The sequence below is a fragment of the Myxine glutinosa genome, chromosome 12 (assembly GCF_964187855.1).
Source record: "Myxine glutinosa chromosome 12, kmMyxGlut1.1, whole genome shotgun sequence".
In the NCBI taxonomy this organism is placed as follows: domain Eukaryota; kingdom Metazoa; phylum Chordata; class Myxini; order Myxiniformes; family Myxinidae; genus Myxine; species Myxine glutinosa.
In genome coordinates, this window is record NC_136272.1 from 29738358 (window position 1) to 29765993 (window position 27636).

General features: G+C 42.5%; 1 protein-coding gene across 8 annotated transcripts in view; it reads left to right on the forward strand.

Annotated features, from left to right (window-relative positions):
- The window catches only part of LOC137438026 (synaptoporin-like), an 83911-nt gene that overhangs the window by 50442 nt on the left and 5833 nt on the right, over positions 1-27636 (forward strand). For 6 of the 8 annotated variants that reach the window (XM_078766653.1, XM_068132892.2, XM_068132888.2 and 3 more), the window contains exons 2-3: positions 8530-8654; positions 17010-17229. In XM_078766653.1, coding sequence (XP_078622779.1) covers positions 8587-8654; positions 17010-17229 — 288 coding nt within the window. In that variant the 5' untranslated portion in view covers positions 8530-8586. The remainder of the gene's footprint in view (positions 1-8529; positions 8655-17009; positions 17230-27636) is intronic. The other 2 variants (XM_068132891.2, XM_078766654.1) reach the window with 1 other exon arrangement.

Here is a 27636-nt window from a genome sequence, read left to right on the forward strand (position 1 = left end):
TTTTCCATTTCCTGTGTTGTAAAGGTTATTGTGTATGATTTGGCAGAGATTACAGATACAATCTTTACACAACGTTTAATCTATTAATACGATTCAACGTTTTCATACAAACAAACCTGGTTTGATTAAAACAATCGATCATATGTCGTTGTCATCCTAATGGGTTTACGATGTTTGCTTCCCATTCAAAGTGGTATCAGAGGTTTCCAAAAATCCCCAACGACATATGTTCTCATTTCTGAAGAATGTTATTCATAATTACATATATGGTTTTGGCAATGTAAATTTGTGAGGGAAAAGCTCATTCATATGGAGGAACCATTCTTGGACAGCTGTTTGGGCCTTTATATTCACAAAAGATCCATTGGGCTCTTCACTAAACACAAGACATCGCCCCTCCCAAAATCACAACCATCTACACCCTGTGGCCCTGTGCTTTTTCTGGTCTTCATCAATAATCTCTCCGTCTTTCTGGAAAATCCTCTCTATCTCTTTGCTGATGACTCCACTCTCTGTCGCTCCATTCCTCATCCCTCAGATCGGCAGTCTGCAGCCTCTTCACTCTCTGCAGACCTGGACAAAATCACAGACTGGGCAAACAAGTGGAACATGTCTTTCAATCCTGACAAATCTCACACTCTTACGATGTCTCTCCGAAAAGACCGACTGGACAACCCTCCCATCTACTTTCTCAACAATCCTGTCGAAGAAGTTCTGTCTCTCAAGCTTTTGGGTCTCACTATCTGCCATGATCTTTCCTAGGAAAACCACATTTCCAAGCTGGCCTCCAAAGCCAGTCGCCGACTGGGCATCCTCCGTCGTGCGACACCTAGCTCGGCTTCACGATGTAGACTCCAAAGTATCCCAGGTAGTATCCCAGGTATTGAGAGTATCCCAGGAAGTGACGGCAGTGATGGCACTTTCCCCAGGCCAAGTGTAACCGTGTGTGTGTGTGTGTGTGTGTGTGTGTGTGTGTGTGTGTGTGTGTGTGTGTGTGTGTGTGTGTGTGCGCTCCATTACGAGCCTTAGATCTTGTAATAAAAAAAAATAAAAAATAAAAAAACTTTCAGAATCATTGGAATCTCCCGTGATGAAGCCGATTCCGAGGGCCTTTCACTCACTCACCGCAGGCAGGTTGGTGGTCTTTCTGTCTTCTACCGACTCCTCTCCGGCCTTACACCCCCAGCTCTGTCTGTACTGTCCCCCAAATATTCCTACAGGTCGCACGAGAGCTGCCAACAACCCTCTACTGGTGAAACTGCCAAAATCAAGACTCTCTGCTCACCTTCACTCTTTCATTCCTCTTTTCTCCCACCTCTTGGACAAACTCCCTCACTCTCTTCAATCCCACTCCTCCGTCCAGGTCTTTAAAACAGCTGTTCACCACCATCTCTTATCATCAGCCATTGAAAACCCTGATCTTTTCTAACCCCTTTAATACACCCTAAATCCACCTTTTTCAAATTCCCTTTTTCTTTCTTGAAACTCTTCGTAGTGTCCATTTGTTTTATGCCGTTCACTCCCCCCCTGTTCTGGAACATTATGGAACCATAGTAAACCACATGATTCCAGCGCTTTGCTTGAATGGCCTGCGCATAAAAATTAAAATCCTGTCTATGGAAGGTCGAACACTTATAAACAGCATCTATTATTCTTGGGGAATGGAAGAATGGCTTGTAAAGATGTGCACACTCGTTATTGAACTCTCTAGCCTGTGCTCGAATCTCAATCCAGCTGTAAGCTTGTGTTTCGCGTGGAAGTCGAGGCATCAATGTGTGTTACGGACATCAAAATGAAGTGAAACCGGCGATCCCGTGTGTGTCAACGTTGGTTGTTGGTGGATGTTAAAGATCGCACAATGTTTATATAAAAAAAGAATGGGTGAATTATTGCCAGCTCCCTAGCCAAATTAACGTCATAGTAGAACGTCGGGACTGGCCAACTGGTTCTGGAAAGACGTGGGCCAGAATCGATCCCTTCAACCGACCTGATAAAGGTTTTTTGTTTTTTTTGTTTTTTTTGCATACATCGAGGCTCGTGAAAGAGCTAACATGAATCACAAAAAGACAAACTGACACATAAAACATAAGATTAAAGGGAGCGGGAGACGAGATGGGGAGAGAGGGGGAAGGACGCAAGTACAACAGTAGAAAACAGGGACATCGGGAGATCTGTGGGAGGGAGAGGGCTTGGGGGAGTAGGCACGGGAAGGGGGGATAAGGGGGTGGGAGAGGTAATAAAACACATGGACACTGCTAGGACTTCCAGGAAAGAAGTTGGAATTTCAAAAAAGTGGATCTGGGGTGAATTAACGGGGGTAGAAAAGATCAAGGTTTTGGATGGGGGAAGACAAGAGATGGTGGTGATCAGCTGTTTTAAAGACCTGGAGGGAGGAGTGTGATTGAAGAGAGTGAGGGAGTTTGTTCCAGAGGTGGGAGAAAAGAGGAATGAAGGAGTGAAGGTGAGCAGAGAGTCTTGATTTTGGCAGTTTCACCAGAAGAGGGTTGCTGGCAGATCTTGTGCATCCTGAATAAATATTTCGGGGAAAGAGCACAGACAGAGGTGGGGGGGGTGGGGGGGGGGCAAGGCTGGAGAGGAGTCGGTAGAAGACAGAAAGACCACCAACCTGCCTGCGGTGAGAGAGTGAAAGGCCCTCGGAGTTAGCTTCATCGCGGGAGATTCCAATGATTCGGAGAATCATATTCTGAGATCATATTCTGATTCTGAGATCAATCATATTCTGAGAATCAAGGTGGGAGTATTTCGGTCATTGAAGAAGAAGAATATATTATTTACTTGACTTGACCTCATCAGCCCTATTTAGTCCACTGCAGGCCGATGACCTCCCGAAACATAGTCCATTCTTTTACTCGTATATTCGATGCAATGTGGGGCCATTGCCTTCAATACATTTTTCAATTTCATCTCTCCATCTGATCTTTACTCTACCCCTGACTCTTCCAGGGTCTTCTCTGGGTGGCCAGTTTTGTAATTTATGTTGTCCACTAAACTTGTTATGGCTAAACTTGGTGGACGAGTTGGTTAGGTGACAAGAACAAGCCGATTAGACTTTGCTTTGGGTCCGGATCCAGATCCAGCCTATTAGTGGGACATAAACCGTAAGTCCCCACCCCCCCCCCTCCTTCCCTCGCACCCCACCCCCTTCCCACGTCTCCTCCACCCAAGCCCTCTCCCTCCCACAGATCTCCCGATGTCCCTGCCCTCAAATGTTGCGCTTGTGTGCTTCCCCCCTCTCCCCATCTTGTCTACCGCTCCCTTTATTATATGTTTTATGTGCCAGTTCGTTTCGTTTGTGTGATTAATGTTAGCTCTTACACGAGCCTCGATCTTGTATACAAAAAAAAAGCCGTTCAGCCCGGCGGAGGGATGCGCTCTACCAAGTGTCGTTCTAGTGCTCTTTATATATTTTTTGAGAAGCTGATTTATTGCGTGAATGTGATCCATTTTTGCGAGGAGACGTCGTCGGAATATATCTACAACACAGGATATCTCTTGATGAGTAGACCTGGCATATCCATTATTATCATTATTATTAATATTATTATCGGAATCCAATTGTGCGCAACTTATGCTTTATAGCTTTCAGAATCAATATATATATATATTTTTTTTTTCCTGTGAAGCTTGGTTGTGAAAATATTTACAAGGTAATTTTGATGCAAACACCAACTCATGTAGGGTACTCTTGTGAGTCTTATGTAGGGTTATTGTGAGTAAAAATGGCTAACATGAAGTTCAGGCTTGAGAACATTGTGGTGGTGAAACAATCCTCCGATTATGCGTCACAGTCCTGTGGCAACGAGGACACGCAGCTGGCTTCTGGAAGTGAAGGGTGGGGGTCTGGTTAACATTCGTAGGTTCATGCCTCTTGATACTTTTCACTGATGTAGCTTTGTTCATTTTGCTTCATTTAAAAGTTTCAGAATGTGTAGAGGCTTTTTATATGCTTGCAGAAAAATATATATGCTAAGGGGAGGGGAAGCGAGACCATAAGGGAAGTGTGAGAATACTTAGGTAATGGAGCAGGTCTTGAGTGCCTCAACCTGATGGGTAATGTCGTTGATGCTCAGAGGTCCATCCTCTACAGTCTACAGCATCCGGGAGCATAATTGATCACCGTTGATCAGGCACACCACACTCAGGATGACTCAGGATCCGTAGCCTACAAATGAGCGTAAAAACCCCATTGAACTCCATACATCAGTGTTTTGACAAATAATAATAAGTTCTTAAATATCACTTTTCACATGGAAGCTATGAGAAATTGAGAAGTGATATTGGAAGGACTTGTATGGAAAGCAAGCTCATGCACCCATTCTCTGATTTTATAAGTCAGTGAGATGTGTGATCTGTCAAACCCAAGTAACGTCTGATGGTGAGGAGGCTGAGCACCTCAGGGGACTTTACTTATTGCTAAAACAGATTCAATCAGACTTAATGGCGTAATGGTTGGAGCATCAGCCTTGAGTCTGGGAGGTCGGTAGGTCAACCCCCGTCCAAGTTGTACCAAAGACTTTATTTAAAAACAAATCATATGTGGTGCTTCTTTGCTTGATACTCAGCATTTAAAAGGACAGAACGTGGATAAACAACCCTGGGAAGGCAATAGAAAACCTCCCAATAATAAGCCTTGCCAATAAATTGCTTCGGCTACACCAACACTTTGTAAAGAGTATGGTACATCAAAAGAAAAGAGATTCACCCTCGTACAATTTACAAGGAATGCAGATTCGTCTATGGAGTGTGAGCACGTCTATAAAGTACATACTATTACAATGCGACCACGTCTATAAAGTACATACTATTCCAATGTCAGCATGTCTATAAAGTACATACTATTACAATGTGAGTATGTCTATAAATTACATACTATTACAATGCGACCACGTCTATAAAGTACATACTATTCCAATGTCAGCATGTCTATAAAGTACATACTATTACAATGCGAGCACGTCTATAAAGTACATACTATTACAATGCGACCACGTCTATAAAGTACATACTATTACAATGCGAGCACGCCTATAAAGTGCATACTATTACAATGCGACCACGTCTATAAAGTACATACTATTACAATGCGAGCACGCCTATAAAGTGCATACTATTACAATGCGACCACGTCTATAAAGTACATACTATTACAATGCGACCACGTCTATAAAGTACATACTATTACAATGCGAGCACGCCTATAACGTGCATACTATAACAATGCGACCACGTCTATAAAGTACATACTATTACAATGCGAGCATAAAGTACATACTATTACAATGCGAGCACGCCGAAAAGTGCATACTATTACAATGTGAGTATGTCTATAAAGTACATACTATTACAATGCGACCACGTCTATGAAGTACATACGATTACAATGCGACCACGTCTATAAAGTACATACTATTACAATGCGACCACGTCTATAAAGTACATACTATTACAATGCGACCACGTCTATAAAGTACACACCATTCCATTGTCAGCACGTCTATAAAGTACATACTATTACAATGCGACCACGTCTATAAAGTACATACTATTACAATGTCAGCATGTCTATAAAGTACATACTATTACAATGTGAGTATGTCTATAAAGTACATACTATTACAATGCGAGCACGTCTATAAAGTACATACTATTACAATGCGACCACGTCTATAAAGTACATACTATTACAATGCGAGCACGCCTATAAAGTGCATACTATTACAATGTCAGCATGTCTATAAAGTACATACTATTACTATGCGACCACGTCTATAAATTACATACTATTACAATGCGACCACGTCTATAAAGTACATACTATTACAATGTCAGCATGTCTATAAAGTACATACTATTACAATGCGAGCATGTCTATAAAGTACATACTATTACAATGCGACCACGTCTATAAAGTACATACTATTACAATGCGAGCACGCCTATAAAGTGCATACTATTACAATGCGACCACGTCTATAAAGTACATACTATTACAATGCGACCACGTCTATAAAGTACATACTATTACAATGCGAGCACGCCGAAAAGTGCATACTTTTTTCAATGTGAGTATGTCTATAAAGTACATACTATTACAATGCGACCACGTCTATAAAGTACATACTATTACAATGTGACCACGTCTATAAAGTACATACTATTACAATGCGACCACGTCTATAAAGTACATACTATTCCAATGTCAGCACGTCTATAAAGTACATACTATTACAATGCGACCACGTCGATAAAGTACATACTATTACAATGCGACCACGTCTATAAAGTACATACTATTACAATGCGAGCACGCCTATAAAGTACATACTATTACAATGTCAGCACGTCTATAAAGTACATACTATTACAATGCGAGCACGCCTATAAAGTACATACTATTACAATGCGAGCACGTCTATAAAGTACATACTATTACAATGCGACCAGGTCTATAAAGTACATACGATTACAATGCGAGCACGTCCATAAAATACATATTATTACAATGCGAGCACGTCTATAAAGTACATACTATTACAATGCGAGCAAGTCTATGAAGTACATACTATTACAATGTGACCACGTCTATAAAGTGCATCCTATTACAATGTGACCACGTCTATAAAGTATATTCTATTACAATCCGAGCACATCTATACAGTACATACTATTACAATGTGAGTATGCTGATAAAGTACAGTACATACTATTACAATGCGAGTACGTCTATAAAGTACATACTATTACAATGTGAGCACGTCTATAAAGTACATACTATTACAATGCGAGCAAGTCTATGAAGTACATACTATTACAATGCGACCACGTCTATAAAGTGCATCCTATTACAATGTGACCACGTCTATAAAGTATATTCTATTACAATCCGAGCACATCTATACAGTACATACTATTACAATGCGAGCACGTCTATAAAGTACATACTATTACAATGTGAGCACGTCTATAAAGTACATACTATTACAATGTGAGTATGTCGATAAAGGATGTACTATTAAGAATGTGAGTATGTGTATAAAATACATACAATTGGAGCGTGTAGATAACTCTAAAGATGAATATCGAAAAGATCTATTTGCCTGCCGTATATGAATATAAACCTGTCGTCAATGCATCATCTACATACAACACCAACACATACACCACACAAAATGCACCACACAAAATACACCACTCAAAATGCACCATAAAATACACCACACAAAATATACCACACAAAATGCACCACACAAAATGCACCACACAAAATGCACCACACAAAATACACCACATAAAATACACCACATAAAATACACCACATAAAATACACCACACAAAATACACACAAAATACACACAAAATACACACAAAATGCACCACACAAAAATACACCACACAAAATACACCACACAAAATACACCACACAAAATACACACAAAATACACACAAAATGCACCACACAAAAATACACCACACAAAATACACCACACAAAATACACCACACAAAATACACCACACAAAATACACCACACAAAATACACCACACAAAATGCACCACACAAAATGCACCACACAAAATACACCACACAAAATACACCACATAAAATACACCACACAAAATACACACAAAATACACACAAATGCACCACACTAAAATACACCACACAAAATACACCACACAAAATACACCACACAAAATACACCACACAAAATACACCACACAAAATACACCACACAAATACACCACACAAAATGCACCACACAAAATACACCACACAAAATACACCACACAAAATGCACCACACAAAATGCACCACACAAAATACACCACACAAAATACACCACACAAAATACACCACACAAAATACACCACACAAAATACACCACACAAAATACACCACACAAAATACACCACACAAAATACACCACACAAAATGCACCACACAAAATACACCACACAAAATACACCACACAAAATACACCACACAAAATACACCACACAAAATGCACCACACAAAATGCACCACACAAAATGCACCACACAAAACCAATCCTGGCGAATGTCTGCAATCTCTGTTCGTTTTAGTTGAGGTTGTGCAGGTTATATAATTATACTGTTTCATGCATGTTTGGAGTGCAAGATGAAGGAAGATATATATTTAAAATCTCCAATCAGTGCATTTTATCTTTCATTTTTCTGAAAATTTATCACAGACTAAAGTTTTGACATTTTTAATGAACTGTAAATCCCTAAAGCTTTAGAGCAAACATGTGCATGGGATAAAAAGGAGGAGGGAAATTAGGACAAAACAAAAAGGTTATTTTCAAAGCAAACTCAGGATCACATGGTGTGTGTGTGTGTGTGTGTGTGTGTGTGTGTGTGTGTGTGTGTGTGTGTGTGTGTGTTCTGGTGTGATTCTGTCCAATGCAGTGCACAACAAATGTGAGCATTTTCACGCTTGTATCTCTTATCTTCTCCCATTGACCTTTGTTCCCGTGTCCAATTCAAAGATTTTTGCGATCTTCGCGTTTGCAACATGCTGTGGATACCACGGACAGGTGACCATCATGGTGCATTGCAAGAACCAATCGGCACCTCCTAGCATTATCCACGTCCCTGTTGAATTTCCCTTCAGGTAAATACTTTGTCAGTGTATTCTCTCTCTCTCTCTCTCTCTCTCTCTCTCTCTCTCTCTCTCTCTCTCTCTCTCTCTCTCTCTCTCTCTCTCTCTCTCGTCTCTCTGTCTCTCTGTCTCTCTGTCTCTCTCTGTCTCTCCCTCCAAATCCTCTGCCTGAAGACGTATTTTGCGATGCAACTCCCACCCTATGCAGCTAGTTGGGATTCGAACCCAAAGCCAGACTAGAGACCCCAGAGGAAAGCGTCCAACCTATGCACAATCCTGTTGGACTGTCACCATGTTCCCAAACATTGGGGCAATACCCCTGGCGCTCACCTGGCAATAATAATCTCACCCTAACAATAATCATGACTTTAAACAAACAAACAAAAAAATACCTATTTTGGGGGCATCCCCTACCCCCCTCCACCCCCCCCCCCCCCGTCATCCTGTATACCTCCTCAGACCCCAATTTTTCAGCCTTGAACAAACATTGGTACATCACGGGTGAAGTTTCATTCATTTCATGAAGTTTCATTTCAAGGTTGTGGTGAATGAAGTTTAATTGAAATAATTGTGTATGTAGTTTCAGAAAAAAGAGCAAATACCCATTTTGGGGGGCAACCCCTCCGTAGATCCCCAAAGGGGCAGATTTTTTAAATGCCAAGAACAAACATTGATACATCGCAGGTGATGAAGGTTGTGGTTAAGTTTCATCGAAATAGTGTGTGTAGTTTCAGAGGAAAAAGCAAATTCCTATTTTGGGGGACAACACTCCCCATACACCCCTCACGGCCCAATTTTTTAAAAATGCCGTGAACAAGTTTTGGTACATCACGCTCAGGTGATGAAGGTTGTGGTCAAGTTTCATCCAAATATTGTGTGTAGTTTCAGAGAAAAAAGCAAATTCCTATCTTGGGGGGGGGGGGGGGGTGGGGGGGCCGTCAAACCTAGATGCACTTTGACCCCCGGTAGACCCCGTTCGACCACATTTTTTTTAATGCCGTGAACAAACTTTAGTCACAACACAACAAATATAATTTGTGCCAAATTTGGTCGCAATCCCATCAGCGGTTTTGGAGAAGAAGTTTCAAATGTTTATGGACGGACGGACGGATGGACAGACGGACTGACGGAACTTCGTTCCAGGTGAGTTAATAAAAAACATCATATAAATGGAATGACAACTTTTGCACAACTTACTCTTTTGCACTCCTGTTATTGTTAATCACAAACTTGCAAATAGGATTCTTCTTATTTTTGTCTCGTATTGCTTTCTTTTTGCAAAATCTTCACAAACAAGAACAAGGTTGTGGAGTCAATGCAACGTATACATAATTTGACCTTCTAAAAATAAACATCAACGGGCTAAAATGTTCCCAATTAACAAAATTGCTCATCAAGCCTTTTGATTCCCATGTCTATTATATAGAGAAAAAACAAAACAAAACAGGCACACCCGCACACACACAGGCACGCACTAGAAAGCTCCACCAGAATAGAGTCGGAGCCTTATCACACGTTTGAAAATGTTGCATCACCATCCCATAAATTCCTGATTAGAAGTATAATAAAAGAAACTAGAACTGCCACTTTACAACTGCTGGTAGTGATGACCGGTTTCCTCCGCCTTCCCGCTTTCATATAACCCCGCTTTTGATATAACCCCACTTTTGATATAACCCTACTTGGATACAACCCCACTTGGATACAACTCCACTTTCATTGGACATGCTTTGATACAACCCCGCTTTGATACAACCCCACTTTGATACAACCCTGCTGTGATACAACCCCGCTTTGATACAACCCCGCTTTGATACAACCCCGCTTTGATACAACCCCGCTTTGATACAACCCCACTTTGATACAACCCCGCTTTGATACATCCCCGCTTTGATACAACCCCGCTTTGATACAACCCCGCTTTGATACAACCCCGCTTTGATACAACCCCGCTTTGATACAACCCCGCTTTGATACAACCCCGCTTTGATACAACCCCGCTTTGATACAACCCCGCTTTGATACAACCCCGCTTTGATACAACCCCGCTTTCACATTATTTTTTTCTCTATCATACACACACATGTGCGCGTGCATGCGCACACACACACACACACACACACACACACACACACACACACACACACACACACACACACACACACACACTTCATAACTTCATAAAAACCCCGCTTTCACATTATTATTATTTTTCTCCATAAATTTATCCCTATATGATGCTCAAGGAATTTCATCCTGATCGGATGAAGTTTTGTACTTGTCGAATTATGACGTCATAACAGTATAACCTATGACCGATGATAACCATAACCATAACCTATGATATCATCATTCACATGGGTTATTCTCCATGGAGAGTTATTTACAATGAGACATGTGTCAATTTTGTCTGTCCAGCGCTTTTTGAGAAAAAGAGATGCAAATGTTTTCGGTTTTTCTAAGATGGCGCCAGCACCACGTGACCTGTGACGTCATAATTGCTATTAAAATGTTCTGCAGGCCGAGTCGCTCCAATAGTGAAAATTTCCTGTCAATCGGTTCAATTATTGCAGAGAAAATAATTTTTAAAGGAAATAATTCTGAAAAATGGCAGTTTTACATTGAGTCACATGGCCTGATAAGAAATAGTGTTGCGGTTCTTCTTCTTTCAACAATAACGACTTCTAACTTTGAGACAGTACAACTAATCATGTTGAAATTTAAACACTTATTCTGCTTGATGAGAGCTACATTGCATTAATATTTCAAGTCGATCAATGCAGCCGTTCAAGAGATAGAAGGTTTTTTAAAATGATTTTCCTTCAATTATTTATTGCGGCCAAACCATGTGACTTATTGAAACTTCTCAAGTAACGTTTTAACTCCCCCTCCCCCCCCCCCCCATGGGGAACATTTGTGTAAAGTTTCCACTCGATATCCTCACAAATTATGGAGGAGATGGCATTTTAGGTTTATGCTTTAAAACGTCAGAACTCCGAAATCATGTGACACATGACGTCATGATCGCTGAACTTTTTGTTCATCATGGATATGCGATTATGCATGCCAAGTTTGGGTTCGATCTGTTCAGCCGTTGCTGAGAAAAATGGGTTTTAGTGTTTTCACGAAAAACAATATGGCGGCCGAACTATGTGACGTATGACGTCAAAATTTTCTGCATTCTGAGTTTTTTTTAACGAAGGTTATTTAAAACAGATCATATTCGTGGGAGCAAGGGGTCTATTTGTCGAATTCTAACCTCGTAATGTTGGCACTTTTAATATACTAAATAAACACGTTTTTTGGTCCCATTGCAGTTCTTTAGAATGAGCCATGAGTCCATTTTTTCCATTGAGCCGTTTCGGAGATATAAAGGGGGAAATTTGAAGGTGTTTTCCAAGATGGCGCCCATACCACGTGACCTATGACGTCATATTTAGCAGTACAAAATTCATATGTGCCCAGCCGATCATTTGTTGAAAAATTATTGTCAATCGGACTAACGGTTGCTGAAAACATTAATTTTAAATTTTCGGAGGTGAAAATAAGGTGGAAGAATAATAATAAGAAAAACTCGAGGAAAAACCAAAAGGTATTCCTCTACAATGTAATTGTAGAGGAAACCTAATAACAGGGCCAGAAGCCAAGCAGCAGAATATATATTATGAGGATGGGAACCCAGGGTGGACAGAGGGTTGGTGGGGATATGACCATAGAGGTGCGACACCAGCGACTCAGTGGCAGATACAAGGGAGGGGATATGGGCCCATCCCTGGACAGGGAGTGGAACAAACCCACTGACATGGACCAGGCACTACTTACACAGATGGAGGGGATGAAAATGGGAATGCCAAATGATGATCAGCAGGAAGAAGAGAGCATTGTTGATTGGAAGAAGAGCTGGCCAACAGAGTAGAAGAGATAAGACTGCCACTACTCAGAGAAAGACCACAAGTCTATTGCATAGAGAACGAGAACCAAACGATCAATTGGTAAAATTATACCAAAATCATCCCCCTTAAAGGAAGTCAATACTGTGTGCTTTTCAGCGACACTGCTCATTCCAGAAAAAGTAACAGGAAGACTTACAGAAAACAAGGAAGAAGAATAAACCAGGCCCTACAGACGTAAACCAAGCACGATCATGGAAACGCACTAATGGCACAGAGAGAACTAGAACGGCACTCGGTTGAGAGCATACCGCCGCCAGGCTGACCAGTGTACATTTTGTATGCCACTGATAGGCCATATCTGGATCCTGACCTGAAGCAAAATTGAATCGGCTTGTTCTTGTCACTTTTCCAACTCATCCACCTCGTTTTGTCATAAGTCGTCCACAACGTTTTAAAATATCATGTTATATATCGTTTTCCGCTCTATCACTCAATGGTGAAGAATCACTTTCTAATATCCGCATTCGGATTTTCACTAGAATCAAATTGAATCATCCTTGTCACACATTCAACCTGTCCACCAAGTTTCGTCCGAATCTGTCCATAACTTTTTGAGATATCTTGCCATATATTGTTTTTGCCTGATCTCTCAATAGTGAAGAATCACTTAAAAAACTCTTAGGTCCAGATCAAAATTTTCTCCAAAATCTAATCATTTTGTCGGTGTCACATACACAACCTCTCCACCAAATTTTGTCTGAATCCGTACACAACCTTTTGAGGTATCATGTTCAAAAACAGACAGACGAACAGACGGGTGAAACATAACCCCCATTCACCTACGGTGGCAGAGGTAACAACTGAGAAAGGAAACAGGACATATACAGCAATTTGTAAGATAAAACCGAAGCCCAAAGCTAAAGAAGGGAACCCCAAAAAAAAAAAAAAAAGTTAAATTGAAGACAGACTTTGAGATGTTTGAGAAATAATAGCAAGGAAGATTTAAAAAAAAACGACCAAGGCAACAGCAGGATAAAACAAGAACCAGATGTTCGAAAATGACACGAAAAAATTTTCTACTGTGAACAAGGGAAATGCAAGCAAAATGTATCAAGTCCCCCCCCCCCCCCCCCCCGAGACAGGTAAACTTGAAGATTTTTGGAAAGTCATCTAGGAAGAACCAAAGCAACACAACATAGAGGTGGACTGCATCTGAAACTTGGAAAAGAAAAAGAAACATCTAAGGGAAATTCCTCAAGTGATATTTGATGAATAATAATAAAAAGACATTTCAAAAACATGCAAAAATGCCGCATTAAAAGTCCAGGCCCAGGTGGAATTCCAAATTTGTGGCGAAAGCAACTAGATACTCTCCACAATCACCACTAAACTTGAGCATTGAACAAACCTATCCAAGAGGAAAAGGCAATGGATGAGTGGCTCACAGAAGGTAGCACCTTCCTGAGAGGATGCTATGGAGTTAAAGACAACCTTCTGCAAAACAAGGCAATACTCACAAACAGCAAAACATTAAGAACCAAATTGTCCATAGCCTGAATTGACTACAAAAAGGCTTTTGATATTGTTCCACATTCACAGATAATAAAATGCATGTAATTGTACAAAATCAACCCTCAAATAACCAAACTGATTAAGAAAGCAATGGACTCTGGAATACCACATTGATACTGCAACATTTGGAAGGAAACATCGAAATACCAAGAGTGAAAATACGACGTGTTATCTTCAAGGGTAATAGCCCCTTCCCCCCCCCCCCCCCCCCCCATGAGCAAGGACATGGATTCATCCTAACATCTAATAAAAGAATGTCCAACTTGACAGGCACATCTACTGTACATGGATGACTTAAGCTCTTCACACTGAACAACAAAGTATACGTTCTGCAAGGTAGAAACAGAAAGCATGAATCACCTCCTCTTGGGATGTAAAAAAAACTCATGTCAGAACAGCTTTACACACAAAGTCACAACAAAATATGTGGAGTAATCAATTGGCACATCTGCAAAAAATTCAATATCCCTGTTTCAGAAAAGTCATGGAAACGTGAACCAAAAGCAATCATTAAAAAACAAGAAAGTAACGCTCACAGTACAACCTGATTATCCCATTTGAGTGTGAACATGGAAGAGTGACTGGATAGAGTACTTATGTACAAAAAAGACGGCCTTGCTAATTGAGGTGTCAGAACCCAGTGATTTTGGTCTAAACAACACAAAAATCAAGACAATGACCAAATATCAGGATCTAAAAAAATGAAGTGAAAAGATGCTGGAAGCTGAAAAATACCAAAATATCACCAGTGATATAAATCGAAGCAACGGGAATGATGAAGAAGAACCTTATGACCTTAACAAAACATTCCTGTGAAGATTACTACAAACAAACTACAGTCGGAAGCTGTCCGGGGCTACGTGACAATCCTGAAAGGAAGCCTCAGAACAAAACTTTGATAACAACAAACTTCACATCTTGGTCCGTGAATCGTGATCTCTTACTGAAACAAAGGTGGATACTTCGAGTCCTGGGAGGACTCCGTTCCACCTTCTGAAACTCGCATATGGAGATAACAACCAATGACACACTCAATGTGAAATTAAATTAAAATGAAGACGATGATCAAAACCGATTAATCTGAGCATAGTACCGTATTTTGAATGTATGATCCTTAACTTGTCGGAATTTACATCATCACGTACGATCATGAAACATTGTACATCATTATCTGGTTTTAAAAACGTTGTAATATACAGTCACGTCAAAAAGTAAGTACACCCCATGTAAAGTTTTGACTTTTTCAACATATTTCAACATACAGCTATTTGATCTTCATTTCAACAATATTGACAGATAAAGGTGATATAATATAACAAATATCATGAAACATTTACATTTTTTTGTCCATTGTATAATTTAAATAAACATAAATGCAAATTTCGCATGTGGAAAAAGTAAGTACACCCCCACATTTATCACTACTTCAAATACCTAAAATTAGAATCAGGTGCACCAGCTCAGGTGAAAATGATTGGAACATCGTTAGAGAGGATCTTGGAGGAACCTGTCTTATTTAAACCTCAGACATTTAGTTTGGTTTGCTCTTTGTTGTTGAAGTGTGTGGCGTCACCATGCCTAGATCAAAAGAGCTCTCTGAGGCCTTCAGAAAGAAGGTTATAGATGCCTACGAGTCTGGGAAGGGATTTAAAAAGATCTCCAAACAATTTGAAATCAATCATTCGACTGTCCGGAAGATCATCTCCAAGTGGAGAAGATTCCAAACAACTGCCAACTTGTTCAAGCCAGGCCGCCCCAGCAAGTTCAGCCCGAGAGCAGACCGCAAGATGCTGAAAGAAGTCTCCAAGAACCCCAGAATGTCATCACGGGACCTACAGGTAGCTCTTGCCACTGTTGATGTCAAAGTGCACGAGTCTACCATTAGAAAGAGGCTGCACAAATTTGATCCACATGGGAGGTGTGCCAGGAGGAAACCTTTGCTGTCCAGAAAAAACATCAGGGCAAGACTAAAGTTTGCCAATGAACACCGAGGCAAAGATTAGCACTTCTGGAACAATGTGCTCTGGACAGATGAGTCAAAGGTAGAGCTATTTGGCCACAGTACCAGAAGACATGTTTGGCGAAAACCAAAGACAGCATTTGACCACAAGAACCTGATACCAACTGTAAAGCATGGTGGTGGAAATATTATGGTTTGGGGCAGCTTTGCTGCATCAGGGCCTGGGCAGCTCACCGTCATGGAATCCACTATGAATTCTTTATTGTACCAGAGGGTGCTTGAGGATAATGTGAGGCCATCTGTCGGAAAGTTGAAGCTCAACCGAAGGTGGACCTTGCAACATGACAATGACCCTAAACATACCAGTAAATCCACCAAGGAATGGCTGAAAAGAAAGAAATGGATGGTTCTGGAATGGCCAAGTCAAAGCCCGGCCCATCGAGATGTTGTGGGGGGATTTGAAACGAGCTGTGCATGCAAGAAACCCCTCAAACATCGCACAGCTGAAAGAATTATGCATGGAGGAGTGGGCAAAAATTTCTCCCAGTCAATGTCAGAGACTGGTAGACAGTTATAAGAAATGCCTACTTGAGGTTGTTTCTGCCAAAGGGGGCAATACCACATATTAGAGCCAAGGGTGTACTTACATTTTCCACATGCGAAATTTGCATTTATGTTTATTTAAATTATACAATGGACTACAAAATGTAAATGTTTCATGATATTTGTTATATTATATCACCTTTATCTTTCAATATTGTTGAAATGAAGATCAAATAGCTGTATGTTGAAATATGTTGAAAAAGTCAAAACTTTACGCGGGGTGTACTTACTTTTTCACGTAACTGTAACTACACATTCCCACTTGACCAATGTAGCCTCTGATTTTTCATGAGTTGACCATTTTTCATACACAGTAATCGTTTTTTTTGTCTCCCACAGCTTCCCCACAATGTCTGTGCGTTTGCCCAGCTGTGTTCGACCTCCAGGAGCCGGTGCTACAACACAACCCTTTTTTATCCGAGGCTCTTCCTTACTCCCTGGGGCTGCCCAGATGTTTGTGGCCGTGGGTGTGATGGCTCTCCTTTATTGTGTGCTGGCCACTGTAGTCTACATCTTCTTCCAGCACAAATACCTTGTAGACAACCGTGGGCCCCGGGTGGTATGTCTGCCGCTTTGGCAATGTCTTTCTGGACTCCAAGCGAGACTCATAGAAAAGTGAGAAATTATTCTTTAGTTTATCTTATCACGTGGTGTGCAGTGAGTTTGCGAGCGTAAATAATTAACAGCACAGTAGAGACAACAGGACTCAGGACAACAGATTGCCTATACTGAGCTTAAATCCTATTCCTCCTCAAGAACCAAAATACTGCACACGATTCTGCTCCTCTTGCTATAGTGGCCTTTTCATACGTGCACATCATTGCACAAGTGTACATGAGATGGATATTCCACAAATTGGGTGCAGGTTGACAACTTCCCTAGCATAATCAGCTGAAGAGAGGTGCCGAAGCACAGGTGTAGTTTGAAACTGAAGGGAATAATAGTCCACATTCGTACTGCGAACTAGCTGACTGGACTGCAGTCTCACTACTGGGCATTCAACAGTTTTCAATAGAACTTCTACAGAACTGTCGACAGATGGACGGGAAGGCCAAGCAGCATACTCGTGATCGATCTGGTACAATGATCATGTCTCAAGTTCGACAAAAATGGCAAGATGTAATGGTGAATGCAAATGAGAGTCTTTGAGGCAATGCAGTGCTTTTGTTGTTATCATTTCAGGTCCAAGATGAATAAGTTAGGCAGCAGAAAATATTTGTTCTTTTATTTTTGAAGATTGCATGGGGCTTAATGAGACCTTAAAGCTATGGCGACCTAGAGAAGTACCTTCTGGGTTTTGTTTTTAGCAGACACTAAACCAGGGACTGTATGAACATGACATATTGTAGACCTGTTAGAGACTTAAGTTCTTAGGTCAGCTCGATGTAATTTAACATGATTTCAGAAGATACACCATATTATCCATACCTTGCAGTGACGAGGATCACTTGAGACCAAGTTCAGGTGATCGAAGCATCATTGGATGGGAGTGCTTTTTCAGAACCTAAAAACTTGGCACACGAGAAAAGAACTGATGTTGTCAACGTGAGCTGAACTGGCTTTCATCGCAGAACTCCCTGTACTGGTAAACAAGAACAATTGTAAGAGCAGTAGCTGAACCAGCACTGCTGCTGCTGCAAAACAAGCAATAACAAAAGGAGCAGTGCTTGTACTCGTAGAAAGCAAGGAACAAAACAAGTGCTGTAGACAAGTCGGCCAAATTTATCTTGCTGACGTAAGATCAAGTTTCGAAGGATTGGCAACTCTGTTCTAGTGTCTAGGTGCAATAACATGTAAAACAGCAAGGGTTGTGTGTTAAATCCCTGTGTCAGCTGTGCTAAAGGACAACATTCCACAGTCTGTGGGTGATACCGACAGGTGATGTAACCCCCACATATTCGACCCCTACACAAGACATTATAATATTTTAAAACTTCAATGTACATATCGTTCGATGTAGACTGTGTTCTCATCAACACACTCTGCCCACTGGTACCATTGCCTCTTAGTGCCAGATCTGTGCCTTTCGTATCCAGCGCATGGTTGTTGGTTGCATCATTAGCCGGGGTCTAGTTATGCCGCTAAATTAGTGTTCCCTGCAAGGTCAGAGCATGAAATTGTAATTTGTTCAGGGTTCCGGCCCTACCTCGTCTATTCTCCGCCAAAGGCACCATGGGATATTTAGCGTCCACCAAAGCCATTTTCACATCAAAAAGATGCTGGCGTTGGAATATCGGCATTGCACAATGCATTGCAATTGCATGCAATGCCAGCATTTGTTTTAGGAAGCATTCGCATAAAAGAGATAGCAGTAAATTGGTGGAAAGATGCCGGCATTTTGCTGGAAGTTGGTGCAATGTGAATGGGGCCGAACTAAAGCTGGCAGATGCGATGCCCGCTGTAACGTTCATCCACGGGATGGCACACACATCGATGCCTCACCATGCTTGCGAAGCAACATGGTGACAGTTTATGGCTCGGCCGACATGGGGAGAAGATGGAGCCTCATTTCATTCGGCTTAACATTGCTCTGGTTCATAATTATGAATGTGGTTTTGACAGCAGCAGTGATGCACTCTAAAAAGCTGTCACAGCAACAAAGAGCAAGCAATCTTGCTCATTATCTGCTCCTCACAAAATGGCGAGGGAATTAACTTTGCCATCATCTTTTCATTTATATTTTATTGCTCGGGTTGCAATGCACTTTTTGGATACAATGTCAAGGCTCATGGAGGAGCTAGAACATATCATGGATCAGGATGTGACGGAACAAAAGGAACGTTGGAAATAGAGAGAGGGGAAACCCACCAACAGCAGGGTTGAGGAACAAATTAGAGGGAGACTTGGAGAAGTAAGAGATGTGGTCATGTGGGGAAGAATGACAACACAGGGGGGGGGGGCACGGGGGTGGACGGGATGGAAACATCCGCAAATTCTTACGGAGGAAAAACTGGAAAATTGTAAAGATGTGTGCTTGGGGAGGGTTAATCGGGGTAGAAAATATCATGTTGTGGATGGGGGGGGGGGGGGGGGTGATCTGAGGTGGCGAGGAACAGCTGTCTTGAATCCCTCGAGGAAAGAATGAGATTTAAGAGATTGAGAACGTTGGTTCCATAGGCGAGAAAAAAGAGGACCGAATGAGTGGAGGTGAGCAGTGATCCTGGATTTCAGGGGTTTCACCAGAAGGTGGGCTACTGGCAGACCGCGTGCACCCTCCGCAAACCTAGGGAACACAGGTCAGAGGGCGCAAGACCAGAAAGGAGGCGGTAGAAGACATATATATATATACCAGAAACGTGTTTGGGATTAAAATTGATAGGCCCAGAAACTCAGCTTCATCACGGGAAATTCCGTTGATTTTTTAAAGCCTTGGTTTGTTTACATGACGTCAAGATGAGCAAGGAGCGAGGCAGGGGTGCCAGTCCAGAGGGGAGAACAGTACTCAGTCATGTTGCAGACGAAGGACTTCTCGGTATAGTAGATGAAAGTTCAGGTGTGCCAAGGAAAGTCCTTGCACGACGGAGGAGACCTATAGTTTATTTAAGGCCAAATTAAATAAAAATGTCAAGACTGGCTTTGAGACCAACTTGTAAATGTGATTTGACCACGAAAGATAATGTCTGATATAGTGAGGCCCAAACGTTTGAGTGGCGGAACTTAATCAAGAGGATTAGTCAGAAATTTGATGGGATTGTTTGCCAGACCAGGATTGAAAGACATATTCAAGTGTTTGACCAGCTCGTGATTTTCTCAAGGTCTGAAAATAGGAAAGAGGCTGCAGCCTGCCTATCTGAAGGATGAGGGAAGCCATGGCAGAGGGTGGCGTCATCAGCAAAGAGATGAGGATTTCCAGAGAAATCATTGATGAAGATTAGGAATAAGATGGGGGTTAAAGAACACTGCCTTCGGGCACTCCAGCCTTGACAGGGAGAGGAGATGATAGTTCGCTATGGTGCCATTTGAAGTGAGGGAAGGTATGGAGGGGAGCATACTCCAGAGACAGACTTAACTAGAACGACACTCGGAAGAGAGCATACCTTTGCCAGGCTGAACAGTTTACCTTTTGTATCCCAATGATGGGCCGGATCTGGATTTGGACCTGAACCAAACAAAATCTAATCGGCTTGTTCTTGTCACCGAACCAACTCATTCACCGAGTTTAGTCATAACTCGTCCACAAATTTTTCAAATATCATGTTATTTATCGCTTTTCGCACAATCTCTCAATGGTGACGAATCACTTAAAAATTAAATAATTCTCGTATCCGAATCCATATTCAGATCTTCACCAAATTCGAACCGATTCGTCCTTGTAACACACACAACCGCTGCGCCAAATTTCGTCCAAATCCGTCCACAACATTTTGAGATATTGTGCTATGTATCGTTTTTGGCCCTATTCCCAATGGTGAAAAATCACTTAAAGAATTCTACTATCCGAATCCGGATCTTCACCGAAATCTAATAATTTCGTGCATGTCGCATACACTACATCTCTGCCAGGTTCTGTCCGAATCCGTCCACAACTTTTTGAGATATTTTGTTTACAGACAAACAAACACTTGGCAAAGAGAGAAACAAAGTCCAATGGCATTCAGTAGAGCATCCTTTTGACCTCAAAAATAATTTGTGGTTCAATTCAGTGACCTTGTATGCAAATCGTCTTCAAACTTTAAGTTAATCGGATGAAAATTGAGGATTTTAGAAATTTGAAAAAAGCGGTTGACCTTTGGCCTATGTTGACCTTTTGACCTATGTTGACCTCAAAATATATGGTGGTTGAATTAAGTTAGCTAATATGCTAATCCTATTTAAATTTAAAGTCAATCGGATGAAAATCGAGGATTTTAGAGATTTGGAAAGAGTGGTTGACCTTTGGCCTATGTCGACCTTTTGACCTAAAAAAAAACGAGATTCTATCGGACTACAAACTCTACCATTTGGTGAAGTTTCGTGAAGATCGGTTTAAAATTGTGACCTGTAGGCGAGTTTATGTGAGCGGACAGACAAACACACAAACACAAACCGGAGTGATCAACATACTTGTCCAAAAATTGTTTTTTTGCCAAGTAGCAAACAAACAGACAGACAGGGGTGAAAACATAACCTCCACCACCTTTGGTGGCAGAGGTAACAAGTCGTCCTCGTCCTCTAAAACCAATAGGTTTTAGATGAGGGAGTCAAGTTTGAAAGTTCAATCTTGAGGTTGGACAGGTGTTATTTACTGCTTCTCCTGAGAGTACACACACTTGTTTCGAGCTTTGTGGAATGATCTGAGGTTGTTTTTAGTTGGATTTGCCTTTCAGGAGGAGAATGCCAGTTGTTTCAAAGCGACTGCCTCACCATAGGATTCAGAGTACCAAGGGGGGATGGATATGATAACCGAAGATGAGATGGGATGAATCTGTGTATAGGAGAGAGCGGGTTTCTGTGGAAGAATTTCCAGGCTGAATTAATATCAGGGGTGGTAGATATAGGATACCAATCCTAAAGTCCCTGCCAGTTTGCCTGGGTGAACTGCCAGACTTTCCGGCACTGAGGCTCTCTGAGAATGACTAGAGAGATTTTGACTTTCACGATTTGGTCATTTGGTCATGCCCAAATGCAGAAGGGAGGATTTACCATTGACAGAAATCGGGGTTGGAAAGTTTACAGATCGAGGCAGTCTCACGGAGCCACAGAAGTCCTTTGCTGAAGTACGTGCCATGGCTGGTAGAGAGAGGTACCAACACCCAGCCAATTAGCATGGTAACAATCGAAATCATCACATCTATCTATAATTCCAGTAATCTCTGTGTGTATGTATGTATGTATGTATGTATGTATGTATGTATGTATGTATGTATGTCTGTGACCGCTGTTTCTCGACAACCACGGGTCCGATATACTTTAAACTTGCCAGGTATATTGCTGGGGACCCGAGGATGTGCCTTTTCAAGGTTTCATATTAATCGGACAAGTAGTTACCGAGCTATGTCCAAAAAACGATTCAACCAATCAGAGAGCAGCGAGCTATCACGTGTGCCGAACGTGGCGAACAGACTCTGCCTCGGACGGCACATTTGAGAGCGTATTCATTTATTTCACGTTGGAAAACTATGTTGCCGTTAAACTATGTTTTAAAACGAAATAAAACTAATTTGCGATTCATCGTAACTGTGATTTGCGACCTTCCGGACAGTGAAGACTTCACTTCCGGCAGCCAATCACAGAACGCGTTGTTGCGAGCCGAGCCGAGCGCGTGCGCCATTACGGTTCGTAATTCGATTTCTTCCGGAGAAAATAATAATTTCTCGATTTCTTATGCGCATTATTTCTCCCAGAGCGAAGGGCGGAAGCGAAGAGCGTTGTTTTTTTTGTTTACGGGCGTACGGGCGGGGTAGAGCGTACGGGTAGCGTTTTTTTTTTTTTTTGGCAAGGAACGGGCACCCACGTACGGGCATGCCCTAGTATGAGGAAGAGAGAGTTGTGATGAGTGATTAAAAGTTGGTCCATGTTGGCCGAGATGTAAATTTAGTCGTCACCGTTAGGAAGACGGCACAATGCACTGGCAAGCAAGAGGTGGGAGCAAGGTGACGTCGCAGCTAAAGTTAATCCTGGGGGATCACAACTGTAAGACCATTACACGGAGATTGACAAATGGAGATGTCACTTTGAAGGTCTCAACATTATAACAAGGTCTCACTTTGGACATGCGAGTTCAGTTGTCCTCATTACTATCTAAAAGCTTCTACCCTTCTTATCAAATATCTTCGAAACGTCCGAAATGAGGTGGCAATTATTGGAGGAGTTTGTCGGATGTTTCAATTTTAATCGACCTTGAATGATGAAGGGAAGAATAGGCGTGGAGGGTAAGACGAAGACGTGGCTTTTGGGACTACCATTCCATCTGTGCATGTCATGTATTACAACACGTGCGGATACAAATGGCCACGAAATGCTGAGCATAGTGTTCTGTATGTACTACCTGGTGTGGGTTTGGACACATTAATGTTTTTGAGCAGTAATAAGTACGAGGATGAAATTAGTTAGACATCAGGTTATGAGTTAGGCATCAGGTTAAGTGTTATGATTTATGGGAGCGAGACATGGGTAATGAACGTAGAGCAGCAACGAAGGCTGGAAAGGGTGGAAATCCGAATGGTTCGGTGGATGTGCGGAGTATCGTTGAGAGAGAGGAAGACAAATGATGAATTGCGAAAGATGATGGGAATAGGGATGGGATGATCTCCATATACTTCTCCTGCAACTGCCTCACAATAAAAAGCGACAGACGTGCTTTTTATTGTGAGGCAGTTGCAGGAGAAGTATATGGAGAAGAGGAAGAAGTTGTTTCTTGGGTTTGTTGATCTGGAGAAAGCATTCGATAGGGTTCCACGCGAAGTAGTGACATGGGCATTGAGGAAGTTAGGAGTGGAGGAATGGTTTATCAGAGTAGTGATGGCAATGTACAAAAGAGCGCGCACAGCTGTAAGGACGAAGGACTGGAACAGTGGTGAGTTTGAGGTGAAGGTGGGAGTGCATCAGTGGTCGGTACTAAGTCCACTACTATTTGTAGCTGTGATAGAGGTGCTGGCTCAGAACGTAAAGGAGGGTTTACCGTGGGAGTTGTTGTATGCAGATGATCTGGTGTTGATTGCAGAAAGTATAGATGGACTGAAGGAGAAGATGAACAAGTGGAAGGAATGTATGGAGACAAAAGGTCTGAAGGTGAATATCGGAAAGACGAAGGTGATGGCAAGTGGTAAAGCATGTGGTGAGGTGGAAAGAACTGGGAAGTGGCCATGTGCTGTGTGCAAGAAGGGTGTCGGAGTGAACTCTATTCAATGTACAATGTGCGCTGAGTGGGTTCATCAAAAATGTAGTGGTTTGAGAGGGTCATTAACCAGTGTGGCAGCTACATTCAAGTGTAAGGTGTGCACAGAGGGAGCTGCAGATGGAGGAAATGTTGAGTTGGATCTTGGAGACGGCGTGCAGCTGGAAGGTGTGAAAACATTTTGTTACCTCGGAGACATGCTGAATGGAGAAGGTGGATCAGACTCCGCAACGGTTGCTCGAGTGAGATGTGCATGGAAGAAGTTTCGGGAACTGAGTGGCGTGCTGACGAGGAGGGGAGTGTCGTTGAAGCTGAAGGGAAAGGTGTATGCTGCATGTGCGAGAAGTGTTATGATTTATGGGAGCGAGACATGGGTAATGAACGTAGAGCAGCAACGAAGGCTGGAAAGGGTGGAAATGCAAATGGTTCGGTGGATGTGTGGAGTATCGTTGAGAGAGAGGAAGAGAAATGATGAATTGCGAAAGATGATGGGAATAGAGCCGGTGATGGATGCTGTGAAGAGAAACAGGTTGAGATGGTTTGGTCATGTGTTGAGGAAGGATGAAAGTGACTGGTTGAAAAGAGTGATGGAAATGAATGTAGAAGGAAGTAGAGGACGGGGAAGACCGAGAAAGACTTGGCGAAAGATGGTCGAAGAAGAAATGCGGGCAAGGGGGTTAACAAGGGGAGATGCAGAAAATAGGGCAAAATGGAGAAGATTGTCATGGGGACCGCAAGGCCAACCCCCGCTCTCGCAGGGAAAATGGCCTTAAAATCCATGTTGTTGTTTTATTGTTGTATCAGGTTATGAGTGAAGGTGGCAAATGCTGTGGGTATTTGCAGGTGCATGTGTGCAGTGCCCATGTTTGTGGTACCTTTTATTCATATCCTCATAATTCTTCTATTATTTTTTTTGTACATTCAAGGTTATCCCGACTGCAATTCATCTGTGAATTCATCTAATTAATTTTGGTACTGTACCCTTAGGTAAATATCGCTGAAACATTTGTGTTTATTTCTACACAAGGCCTGTGTGGAGGCCTATTACAGAGGCCAGTGGCATGGGTTGTGAAGTTATACAGAGGCCTGTGGCATGGGTTGTGAAGTTATACAGAGGCCTGTGGCATGGGTTGTGGAGTTATTACAGAGGCCTGTGGCATGGGTTGTGAAGTTATTACAAAGGCCCGTGGCATGGGTTGTGAAGTTATTACAGAGGCCTGTGGCATGGGTTGTGGAGTTATTACAGAGGCCTGTGGCATGGGTTGTGAAGTTATTACAGAGGCCCGTGGCATGGGTTGTGGATTTATTACAGAGGCCTGTGGCATGGGTTGTGGAGTTATTACAGAGGCCTGTGGCATGGGTTGTGAAGTTATTACAGAGGCCCATGGCATGGGTTGTGAAGTTATTACAGAGGCCTGTGGCATGGGTTGTGGAGTTATTACAGAGGCCTGTGGCATGGGTTGTGAAGTTATTACAGAGGCCTGTGGCATGGGTTGTGAAGTTATTACAGAGGCCTGTGGCATGGGTTGTGGAGTTATTACAGAGGCCTGTGGCATGGGTTGTGGAGTTATTACAGAGGCCTGTGGCATGGGTTGTGAAGTTATTACAGAGGCCTGTGGCATGGGTTGTGGAGTTATTACAGAGGCCTGTGGCATGGGTTGTGGAGTTATTACAGAGGCCCGTGGCATGGGTTGTGAAGTTATTACAGAGGCCTGTGGCATGGGTTGTGAAGTTATTACAAAGGCCTGTGGCATGGGTTGTGAAGTTATTACAGAGGCCTGTGGCATGTTTTGTGGAGTTATTACAGGGGCATGTGTTGTGGAGTTATTACAGAGGCCCGTGGCATGGGTTGTGAAGTTATAACAGAGGCCTGTGGCATGGGTTGTGGAGTTATTACAGAGGCCTGTGGCATGTGTTGTGGACTTATTACAGAGGCCCGTGGCATGGGTTGTGAAGTTATTACAGAGGCCCATGGCATGGGTTGTGAAGTTATTACAGAGGCCTGTGGCATGGGTTGTGAAGTTATTACAGAGGCCTGTCGCATGGGCTGTGGAGTTATAACAGAGGCCTGTGGCATGGGTTGTGGAGTTATTACAGAGGCCTGTGGCATGGGTTGTGAAGTTATTACAGAGGCCTGTGCATGTGTTGTGGAGTTATTACAGAGGCCTGTGGCATGTGTTGTGGAGTTATTACAGAGGCCCGTGGCATGGGTTGTGAAGTTATTACAGAGGCCTGTGGCATGGGTTGTGAAGTTATTACAGAGGCCTTTGGCATGGGTTGTGGAGTTATTACAGAGGCCTGTGGCATGGGTTGTGGAGTTATTACAGAGGCCTGTGGCATGGGTTGTGGAGTTATTACAGAGGCCTGTGGCATGGGTTGTGGAGTTATTACAGAGGCCCGTGGCATGGGTTGTGGAGTTATTACAGAGGCCTGTGGCATGGGTTGTGGAGTTATTACAGAGGCCTGTGGCATGGGTTGTGGAGTTATTACAGCGGCCTGTGGCATGGGTTGTGGAGTTATTACAGAGACCTGTGGCATGGGTTGTGGAGTTATTACAAAGGCCCATGGCATGGGTTGTGAAGTTATTACAGAGGCCCGTGGCATGGGTTGTGGAGTTATTACAGAGGCCTGTGGCATGGGTTGTGGAGTTATTACAGAGGCCCGTGGCATGGGTTTTGGAGTTATTACAGAGGCCTGTGGCATGGGTTGTGGAGTTATTACAGAGGCCCGTGGCATGGGTTGGTGAGTTATTACAGAGGCCCGTGGCATGGGTTGTGAAGTTATTACAGAGGCCTGTGGCATGGATTGTGGAGTTATTACAGAGGCCCGTGGCATGGGTTGTGGAGTTATTACAGAGGCCTTTGGCATGGGTTGTGGAGTTATTACAGAGGCCTGTGGCATGGGTTGTGGAGTTATTACAGAGGCCTGTGGCATGGGTTGTGAAGTTATACAGAGGCCGGTGGCATGGGTTGTGGAGTTATTACAGAGGCCTGTGGCATGGGTTGTGGAGTTATTACAGAGGCCTGTGGCATGGGTTGTGGAGTTATTACAGAGGCCCGTGGCATGGGTTGTGGAGTTATTACAGAGGCCCGTGGCATGGGTTGTGGAGTTATTACAGAGGCCCGTGGCATGGGTTGTGGAGTTATTACA